This window comes from Belonocnema kinseyi, chromosome 6 (genome assembly GCF_010883055.1).
Source record: "Belonocnema kinseyi isolate 2016_QV_RU_SX_M_011 chromosome 6, B_treatae_v1, whole genome shotgun sequence".
Lineage (NCBI taxonomy): Eukaryota > Metazoa > Arthropoda > Insecta > Hymenoptera > Cynipidae > Belonocnema > Belonocnema kinseyi.
Window position 1 is genome coordinate 21453346 of NC_046662.1, and position 11248 is coordinate 21464593.

General features: G+C 26.8%; 1 protein-coding gene across 1 annotated transcript in view; it reads left to right on the plus strand.

Moving 5' to 3' along the window:
- LOC117175193 (transmembrane protein 132E) overlaps positions 1-10445 on the plus strand; it is a 182679-nt gene extending 172234 nt beyond the window's left edge. The window contains exons 11-12 of the mRNA XM_033364822.1: positions 4806-5068; positions 9537-10445. Coding sequence (XP_033220713.1) covers positions 4806-5068; positions 9537-10104 — 831 coding nt within the window. The 3' untranslated portion in view covers positions 10105-10445. The remainder of the gene's footprint in view (positions 1-4805; positions 5069-9536) is intronic.
- The last annotated feature ends 803 nt before the right edge of the window (positions 10446-11248 follow it).

An 11248-nucleotide genomic window follows, 5' to 3' on the forward strand; every position in this document is an offset into this window, starting at 1 on the left:
ACGCCAATTAGCACAAATGGTAAGTTCCGACAGTGCCTACAAGTGTGCCTACTGGCCGCTAGATGGCAATACCGGTTTCATATGTATACACCTGGTACATTCAACAAGTTTCGGTTGAAACCTAAACTTATTTGTGAGAAATTAAATTTTATTGTTGGAAGATTCATGATTTTAATCGAAAATCCAATTATTTATCTAAAAATTTAACTATTCCAGTAGAAAATTTAACTTATTTTCTGAAAATCCGTTTTTTTTTTAAATTTAAGAATTAGATTTTTAATGGAATATTGAACTCTTTTATTTTTAGTTGAAATATTATCATTTTTGGATGAAAATTCAACTATTTGGTTAAAAACTGATATTTTTAATTAACTTATAGTATTTGTGTCACTGAAAATTTAATCGTTCCACTTTGAGTTGAAAATGGACCTTTTCTGGTTCAATATTTAACAATGTTGATGTAAATTTTTTTTTTTTTAATGGAAAGTTCATTTATTTCGTAGAAAATGAGTTTTTTCTTTGAATGTTGATCTCATTGTTTAAAATTCGTTTTTTGTTGTTCTTGAAAAGTTAACTATTCCAGTTAAATATTTCTCATTTTAGTTGAAAATTCATCTTTAAGGTTAGAAATAAATTTACTTGGTTGAAAAATAAACTCTTTTGTTAAAAATTAATTTTTTTATTGAAGGTTCATTATTTTAATTAAAAATTCATTTCTTTGGCTGAAAAGTGAGTTATTTGATTGAAAACTTGTTTTTTTCTTTGGATGAAAAGGAATTTTTTGACAGAACATTAAATTTTTTTATAGAAAATAAAAATACTATTCCAGTTGAATATTCCATAATTTTATATATAAATTCTTTTTTTTTTATTGAACATTCATTTTTTAAATGTAAATTTAATTATTCCAGTTTTGGTTTTTCACTTTTGTTGTTGCTGAAAGTTCAACTATTTCAGTTGAAGAATCATTGTTTAAGTGGAAAACTCATAGTTTTGTTGAGAAATCATGATTTTATATAAAAATTCATTTGTTTTACTAAAAATGTAACTATTTCATTTCCTGTTGGTAAATGATTTTATTTCTAGTTCAAAATTCAACTTTTTAGTTGAATATTTGTCATCTTTGGTTGAAAATTTAACTATTTTGTTAAAATTCATGTATTTTCTTTAAAAATATCATTTTTCAGTAAAAAGTTCATCTTTTTGTATGAGAAATAAACTTATTGTTTATTAATTGATCTTTTTCGTTAAAAATTCAAGTGTTTGTGTTAAATATTCATAATTTGATTTGAAAATTTATCTGTTTGGTTTAAAATTCCACTATTTCAGTTGAAGATTCATCATTTCAGTTGAAAATTGATCAGTTTGGTTGAAAAATAATTTTTTCAACTGTACATTCAACCGTCCAACTTGGAGTTGAAAATGGACCTTTTCTGTTCAAAATTTAACAATTTGCAATTAAAATTTGTCTGTTTTATTTATTATTGTAATTGAAAATTAATCTTTTAGATTAGAAATAAAAGTACTTGGTTGAAATGTCAACTCTTTTGTTAAAAATTAATTTCAGTGGTTGAAGATTCACCATTTTAATTCAAAATTTATTTTTTGGTTGAAATATGAGTTTACTTAATTAAAAAATTGATTTTTCTTTGGATGAAAATAATTTTTTGTTGCCGAAAATGTAACTATATTGTTCAAAATATGTTTCTTTTTTGGATGAATTTTATTTTGAAATCTGAAAATGTAACTATTATGCTAGTTAAATATTCCATATTTTAGTTGAAAATTTCTTATTGCTTGAACATTTATTTTTCTACACAAAATTTAATTATTTAATTTATGGTAGAAAATTTTTTTTTTTAGTTGAAAATTCATATTTTTTTGTAGAAATTAATCTTCTTGGTTGAAAATTCAACTTTTTGGTTAAATATTAAAGTATTCTAGTGAAAGAGTTATCACTTAAGTTCAAAAGTCATCTTTCTTGTTTAAAATTCAACTATTCCAGTTAAAGAATTACAATTTAGTTGAAAATTCACCACTTTGTTGAAAGTTAGTTTTTCTATGGAAAGTAATTTTTTTAACTAAAAATTTAACCTAGACCAATTGAATATTCCATAGTTATAGTTGAAAATTCTTCTGTTTAGTTGGCTATTGCTTTTTTTAACTTAAAATTTAATTATTTAACTTTTGATTAAAAATTTATCTTTTTTAGTCAACATTAGTTTTTTATTGAAAATTCAAATATTTCAGTTGTACATTGATTGTTTTAGTTGAACTCATCTTTTTGTTTTAAAATTTAACTATCCTATTTAAAGATTTATCATTTTAGTCAAAAACTCATCAGTTAAGTTGAAAATTGAACTATTTTTTTGTTTGTTCAATATTTTGTTTTCAACTAAAAGTTTAACTATTCCATTTTTTCTCACTGTAAAAACTGTAAGGGAATTTTGGTTGCGGATACTAGAATTTCGAATAATTTATGGTATGTTATTATATGTATCTGCAAGATGACCATAAATGACCGAAAATTTCCATAAGTTCTCTCAAATTTATACACGTTTTTTTAAATTAGTTTTGGGTAATTTATCTTAAGTCACCATAAATTACCAAAAAATTTCGTAAATTTTCGGGAATTTATAGAAATGTTTAACAATGAATTTTGGATAATTTATGGTAAGTGACCACATTTAACTGTAAAATGAGTATAAGTGACCGACAATTTCCACAAATTTTTGCAAAGTGGCACGCCAAAGGCCTATTTTTTAGACCTTCCTAGCGACCTGGGGACAAATTATAAAAATATGTTACAGGTATCAAATTACTCGCCATTGAACACCAAAGTGAGCATTGCTCTTTGTTTTTTTTTTAAATTACCTCTATTTAAGGGTTGAGAAGGCCCGGAAAAATTAAGAAATAGGAAATACCACTAATTATAAAATTATTTTTCATTGTAATTTATAATGAAAAATGATTTGATAATTAGTGGTATTTATTATACAAGGTTAATTTTATATATTATAATGTTATATTTAATTTTTTATTTTTATATAAAATTTTCAAAAAATTACCCCTGTTTAAGGGTTGAGAAGACCCGAAAAAATTTAATAATAGGAAATACCACTAATTATAAAATCATTTTTCATCGTGAAAGACAATGAAAAATAATTTTATAATTAGTGGTATTTCCTATTTTAAAATTTTTTCGGGTCTTCTCAACCCTTAAATAGGGGTAATTTTTTGAAATTTTCAGATATAAAATATAAAATAAATATAACATTATAATATATAAAATAAACCTTATATAAATATATAAAATAAAAATATAATATAAAGAAATATGATATAAAATAAAAATAGTCTATAAAATAAACCTTACAAAAGTAAAATCACGTATTTTCTTGATTGAGAAGATGTTCATGTGAAAAATGATTTTATAATTAGTGGTATTTACTATTTTAACATTTTTTGGAGTCTTTTCAACCCCTCGATAGGGGTAATTATTTGGAATTTTCTGAAAACGAAAAGCGATGCTCACTTTGGTTTTCAAATACGAGTAATTTGATACCTGTAACATATTTTTATATTTTTTCGCAGGTCACTGGCGTGGTTAAAAAAATAGGCTAAAACCGGCCTATTTTTGAGTCACTCTTTATAGACATTTTTAAATACAATTTTGAGTAATTTATCTTAAGGGCATGTGATACGTAGAAAATTGTCGATTTTACCAGTTTTAGGTTCCGACGGCTTTTTTTCTTTAATAATCAATATTTTGTCTTAAAAATTTGGGAAATGATAGCGACTATGCTAACGGACGTCCTCACACACTTTTTTTTTGGTTTAATTCCAAAAAGTTTTAATTTAGCAAAATCTGATTAATTTGCATAGCGCTTAGGAATTGGTATCGATTTGACCAGTTTTAGGTTCCGACGGCTTTTTTTCTAGAATAATCAATATTTTGTCTTAAAATTTTTAGAAATGATAGCGAACATGCTAACGGACGTCCCCGCACACTTTATTTGTGTTTTTTTTTCAAAAAATTTTTTGATATTGCTAACAACGTGTGTACATTTGGAGGTTATGTATGTTACAATTCTCCTGTGCGTTACTTCCAAACTACACAATATTTTTGGCCGAAAACTTTGGAATTGCAAATAAACATAGTAACTAATCTCCCGGAACTAACCCTTTTTGCAGGCAATCAAAAAAGTTTATTTCATAAATAATTTCCAGATTATCGGAAAGGCAGAGATGAAAAATGACATAACCTCAAAATAATACATATGCATAAATTTTTTATTTAGCACAATAAATTTTTTTGTAATTATCCCTCAAAAAAGAGTCCGGGGACGTCCGTTATGATATTTTATAGCATCTCCGAATTCAGTTTTTAAGAATTTTCATTTTTGTGGAAAAAAAGCCGGGGAAACTGTAAGTATCACATGCCCTTAAGTAATCATCAATTGCCTGTAATATTACCGAAAATATCTACAGATTTACGCAAATTTATATATATTTTTAAATTGAATTTTGAGAAATTCTGTAAGTATTTATTTGTTGTCAAAAATATCGTATGCGCCATTGAGGAGAGGGACTTTTTCTCAACCTAGGAGCATAATATACTATTATTGAATTTTCAACTTTCGTGGATATATTTTGCTGTGATAAATTCATTTTATAAAGTCGTAAAACGATTTCTTTTTACCGGCCAAGAATCGACTTTGTTGCTGACATTGCACTGTTTATTATATTACTGAAGGGTGATGCTAAGTGATGCTAAATTCTGTTTTATTGATCGTCTTGTTAAGGTTCGTGTAACCAGTAATCCGCTTGCCGGAGAGAATAATCCGCTTACGGATCCGGCTGAGCTGGGCACGAGTTTTGATAATCCTAATCACATAGAGCTACCCTCGATTGTTCGAGCAACTCCCTCAGCTCCCATTGACACGACGACTTACTGCAAGAGGGATAAAACGTCGGCTAGTTTCGTCAAAAGGACCAGCGACTGCCAGTCGTCGAAACCTCTTATAGTTCCGACGGCTCCATTGGCCAATGCGACATCACGAAATGAGTAAGAATTAATTCAGTCCATTTTTCTGGTCCTTTGTAAGACAGGGTGGCCGCAAGTCAGGGAACACCTGGAAGTAAGAAAAAAAGTCAGGGATTTTGAAAAGGAAATTGCAAAAGCCAGGGAATTTCTGTCAGAAGCAGTTTAAGTAACATTCAAGAATAATCAGGGCTGCCACACAGTCACTGATAGTCCATTTTTGTTCTTAAATCACATTTCAGTCACTTTTCTTTCAATACATTTACCCATGGTTAACGTTTTTTTTATTTTCATCAATTAGGTTAAAATTGTAAAGGATAATTTAAAAGATGCTATGAAATTTGTAATAGATTTCAATGATTTTGAAGGGGTTTTATATTAATTAAACAATTTTAGGATATTTTTCAAAAAGTTCAAGAAATTTTCAAGAGCTTAAAAAAGATTCAAGGCAATTGAAATAAATTAATAGAATAAAATAAAATAATAAATGTCCATGTATTTGCAAGGATTCGAATGATTTTAAAGAATTAAAAAAAATTTAATAAGAATTTAAAGATTTTAGGATTCTTTTCAAAGAGTTTTTTAAAGCTTTAAAAATTGTCGAGGAATTTCGAGAGGTTTTAAGGGTTTTGAAAAATCTTAAGGTATATTTTAGAATATTAAAAATGATTCCAAGATATTTAAAAAAATTCCATAGGATTTGAGTAGATTTCCGATAATTTTAGTGACTTTAAGAGATTTTAAAAGCTCTCAATGAATATTAATATTTTTCCAAGAAATAGAAAAAAAATTCTAATGAATTCTTAGCTTTAAAAACATTTAATTTAGGAAATTTAAATTAGATTAAAATCAAACTTAAAATTCTATTTGATGTTCAATAATAATGTTAATGTATAGAATTCCTGAAAATAAAACTAAGAATCCAACGACGAAACTTGGACGACCACCATACAATTTTCATATTGTAATTTGAAAAAAGACCAAGATTTCCCTGAGAAAGAAAACAAACCTTCCCCTTTTTTTTTAAATAAAAAGAGAAAAGAAACATTAGAAGTCAATCAACCAAATCCCCTTTCTTCTCTTTTTCATTTAGTTTGTCTTTTTATTTTTATTAATATCAAATCACAATAAAAAACATTTGTAAATAATGTTCTTTTTAGGGAAATTTTTTTCTTTTTTCAAATTACAGTAGAAGCATCTTATGCTGTTCGCCCTTTGGTTGTTGAATTCTTGGTTTTATTTTGAGGAATTCTATACATCAGTTTCCAAAAATTTCAAGAAATTAAAAAATTGTTCAAAGAATTTAAGAAGTCACAATTTAGTTTTAATATATTTCAAATATTTGAAGTGATTTCAAACGTTTTGTAATATTTTAGAGTAGTTTGAATGATTCCAAGGCGTTTTAAAAAGATTAGAAAAAATTTCAAGGGAATTTAAAAGATTTCAAATATTTTAGGGTATGCTAAAAGATTCCAAAGAATTTTCAATTTTTTCCAGTAATTTCATGGGATTTCAAAAGACTAAATATTTTAGGGAATTTTAAAAGATTCCAACGAATTTTTAATTATGTTAAATAATTTGAAGAAATTTTCAAAATGTTTAAAACGTATTTAGGATATTTTAAAAGATTCCAAAGAATTTCCAATTGGTTTCAGTAATTTAATGAGACTTTAAAGGATTTAAAATGTTTTAGAGTTCTTTAAAAAGATTTTTAAGGGATCTAAAAAAATGTCTGTGATATTTTGAAAGATTCTAGTGGAATTCCAAAAATTTCAATGATTTAATGGAAAATGGAATTTAATGGATTTCGTGTATTTTCGGATATATTTGTTTAATTCCGCAGAATTCTTTAGAGTTTTATAAAATGTCACGGAATTACAAAAGTTGTTAAATATTTATAAAAATCTTAATATATTTTTATAGATTTCAATAACTTGAAGAATTATTTTTAATGCTTTTGAATTCTTTGGCATTCTCTTAATTTTTTTTCGAATTCGCTTCAATTCTCCTTTGAATTTTTCTAAATTCATCTAAAAGTTATTGAGTTTAATACATTTTTACATATTCTTTATTTTCTTTAAAATTCACATCGAATTTGTATAAATTTCACAGAATTCTTCTCATTCACATTAAATTCCTCAACACTTATTCCAATCAATGGAATTTTCATATTTTTTGTAAATTGGTTTTGAATCCTTTTGAATTTAACTTGAATTATTGTTAAATTATCAAGAGTCGAATTATTTTGAATTCAAAAGAACGCCAGCCACATTGTTATTGCACATTTATCTTTTTAAGTTACTTTTCTCAAATAAATTAGACTATGGCAGCTCTGACAATAATAAATTAAAAATTGATTTATTTTATTTCAATATTTTTCAGTTCCATTTATGAAAGGTTCTATGTTAAACATATTACAATATTAGTATTTTGATCTTTAAACATTTAAGCTCAGGGAAAATGTTATTTTTTTTGTTTGTTAAAAATTGAACTATTTCCTACAAAATTTACTTTTTGTTAAAAATTCGTATTTTTGTGTTGAAAAGACAAATTAAATCTTTTTGGCTAAAAATCAACTCTTTTTTTCGAAAAATTGTCTTTTTAATTTAAAAATTCACTTGTTTCAGTGAAATTTTCCTTTTTCTTGTACAAAAATGCAACTGTTTGGTTGAAAATTTAACGATTTTGTAAAAAAGTCATACTTTTTGGTTAAAAATTTTGCTATTTAGCAGAAAATTAACTTATTGTTTACAATTCGGTTGAAAAAATTCGTCTGTTTGGATTCAAAATTAATTTTTTCTCGTACAAACTTATTTTTTGTTAAGAAGTTCATATTTTGATCTTGAAAAGGCAACTGGAATATTTTTTAGATTAAAATTCAACTATTTAAAAAAAAAAAAACACAATTTGTTCAAATAAAAATTCATCTGTTTTAAGAGAAATTTCATATTTTTTGGATAAAAATGCAACTATTTGGTAGATAATTTAAAAATTTTGTTCAAAAGTCTTTTTTTGTTGTTCAGAATTCAACTTTTTGGATTGAAATTTCTTTTTTTTTTGTAGAACCTAATTTCTGCTTTAAAAATTCATATTTTCATCGTGAAAGTAAACTAAAATATTTTTTAACAGAAATTTCAACTATTTCTTTGAAAATTGTTCTTTTTGATTTGAAAATTAATCTGTTTGAGTCGAAATTCTTTTTTTTTTTTAATGAAATTCAACTTTTTTATTAAAAATTCTTCTTTGAGTATTCAACTATTTTGTTTGAAAGATTTGGGTGAATTATTTTGTTAAGAAATCATTTTTTCGTTGAAGATTCATATTTTTAGTTAAACAATAATCTTTTATAATGAAAAGTTTTGTAACTTGGGTAAAAGTTTTAAGTATATTGTTAAAAAATTTTTTTTTTTTTGTTGAAAGCTTGTGTCTTTCGTTGAAAATTTCACTGTTTAGTGGGAAAACCTTTTTTTGTTCAAAATTAATTTTTTAACTGAAAATGTAACTTTTCTATTTTTTTAAGATTGATCTTTTTCAGTTGGAAAGTCTCATTTTTTGTTTGCAATTTCATTTTTGTTGGGTAAAAAATGCATCAGTTTCGTGAGAAATTAAGTTTTTGCTGAAAAGTTGTATTTTTTGTTTGAAAATTCAATTTTTGTAGAGAAAATTCGTCTTTTGACTCGAAAGTTCCAGAATTTAGATAAATTTTCATTTCTATCTTGAGTAAAGAATATTCATTTGTTGAAAATTCGTATTTGTTCTTAATGTTCTTTTTTTTGTATAAATTTTATCTTTTTTAATTGAAATATAACCTATGACACTTTTTTGTTGGGATTTCATCATTTTAGGTTGAAAATTAAAGTATTGTGTTAAAAAGCTATCTTTTATAGTAGGAATTAAATGTTTTTGTTTAAAATAAATAGATACATTTGAAAATTTTAAATTTGTATCTGAAATGCTGATTTATTCCGTTTATAAAAAATTATATGTTTAAAGTATTACAAGAATAAAATGCAAGTACAGTGAAACCCTCCAATAGCCCTCCCTTCTATAACCCTTCCGAGAATTGACGCCGCGCCGCAGGTAAGTGTAACCGGAGGTGCGCGGAGTCTGCGGTTGTCACTCAGGCCTGAACAAAAAAAGCGGATCGGGCCATGATGAGTTAGTTCCCACCCAACGTCAGCCCCAAAATCGGCGCTATAGAAGAGTTTCACTATATTTGAATATCAATGAAAAAGGAAAATGCAAAATTATACAAGGAGAAATGAGGGAATTTTGAAAATGAAGTTCTTGGACTCATTCTACCAGCAGTAAAAAAAAAAAAGATTTTTTTTTTAGCGCAGACCTATAAACCGATACGTAATTTAAATACGGTTCCTGAACAAAAATCAGGTAAGTCAGGAAATTTTGAAAATGAAGTTTCTCGGCCACCCTCCAAGATATCTGGGTCCTTCTGGCCTAATTTTCTCATTAAATATACAAATTTTTTTCACAGCAACGACGATGTTCCGCCACCTCTTCCGCCTCATGGTGTCTTGTCATCGTCAGCACCGACAGACGATGCGAACGGAAACGATGACTATAAGCCACCAGTTCCGCCCCACAGAAACACCGGAGTTCTGGTCCGACTTCCGGACACCCCCAGAAAAAGACATCACAGAACAGCGAGTGTGAGCCACAACGGTAATTATCGACATCATGATAAACATCATGAAAAACACGATAAGCATAATGAGAAACATGATAAGCATGACAAACATCACGAAAAACACCAGGTTAAGGTCCACCGTTCGAAAAACTCGACGGGGAATTCAAAAGATAATGAGCTCGCCTTTGTCGAGCTTCGAAATAATGATGAAAAGCGGGCGAAGAATGCAAAGTCGAGGGAGATAAAGAGGGCAACCGTCGTTGGCAACCCCATGTTTTCGTCGTCCTCTTCTTCGTCCTCTTGTTCCTCCAATCACGAGCAGGAGGAATCCGTGCCGATGGATGATCTCAATCTGGGCATGGATTACAATCAGATCATGCAGTACTTTGACAACCTGAAGGAATCGAATGCCTGAAAGAGGGCCTTTGATCGCTCAGGTGATCATAGCTCGTAGACGCGTTGACTTTTCCGACTTTCCGCGACTCGTCCGAAGCCGCTGAAACCGGCTTTTCATTTTCACGAGCATCAGTCCTTTAAAATCGATCAACTCGAGTACGTCATTAAATTCCACTTAAAAATTTAAATTGAAAAAATTCAATCGACGCGTCCAAAAGACTATATTCATTTAGAGTTTTAGATTCTGGAGAATTTAGGTTTCGTGTAATAGAACCAAGAATATTATAGAATTAAAACATTATTTAAAAAATATAATAGAGTTAGACAAATTTATGTTTTTTTTTTTGTAATTATTTATCAATATTTATAATCAGGGTGGCTGCTGGGCCGAAAAACCGGGAATTTTCCACATTTTTAGAAGAAAAATATATCCAATGACTTCAATTGTTGCAAATTTCATATCACGTGAAGGTATAATGCAATTAAAAATTATTTTCTGGCGAAAATTATGTATAAATTTTAAAAAGTTTAAAATTTCACTTTTTCATGTATGATGTTATTCAATTTACAATTCGTAATTTTAAAAATGCAGTATCCAAGACTCAAACAATTAAAAATTAAAAGCGTTTGAAATTGAAATTTTTTGTTAAAAAACGTTTTTGGTTGATAAGGTGTAAATATAAATTACTTAATGATTTTTAAAATTGAATTTTGTTTAATTTATTAAAACGCGAGCAATAATTGATTTTACAAGAAGATTCAGAATCCTTTCAAAGCTAAGAATTTACAGGTTTTAACGTTACGATTGAAACTTTGTAAAATATTAAATACTTTTAAATAACTTCAAATTAATAGCAATCTATTAATTTGAAGTTATTAAAAATTTTTTATATTTCACAAAGTTTAAATCGAAAAAAAACATTTTATTTTGATTGAAACTTTAAAAAATATTAAAAGTTCTATAACTTTTTAATCGAAATAAAAAATTTTGGTTTTAAGAAAAAAACTCTTTAACATTTTAAAGAGCTACGCTTAAACTATGATCTAAAATAATTTAAAACAACACGTAGATTTTTGCAATTTTACAAATAAAAAATTGATTCGCATTTTAAGAATTGTAAAAGATTTCATAAGAATAAAAAATATTTTCTTAAGATTCCTAG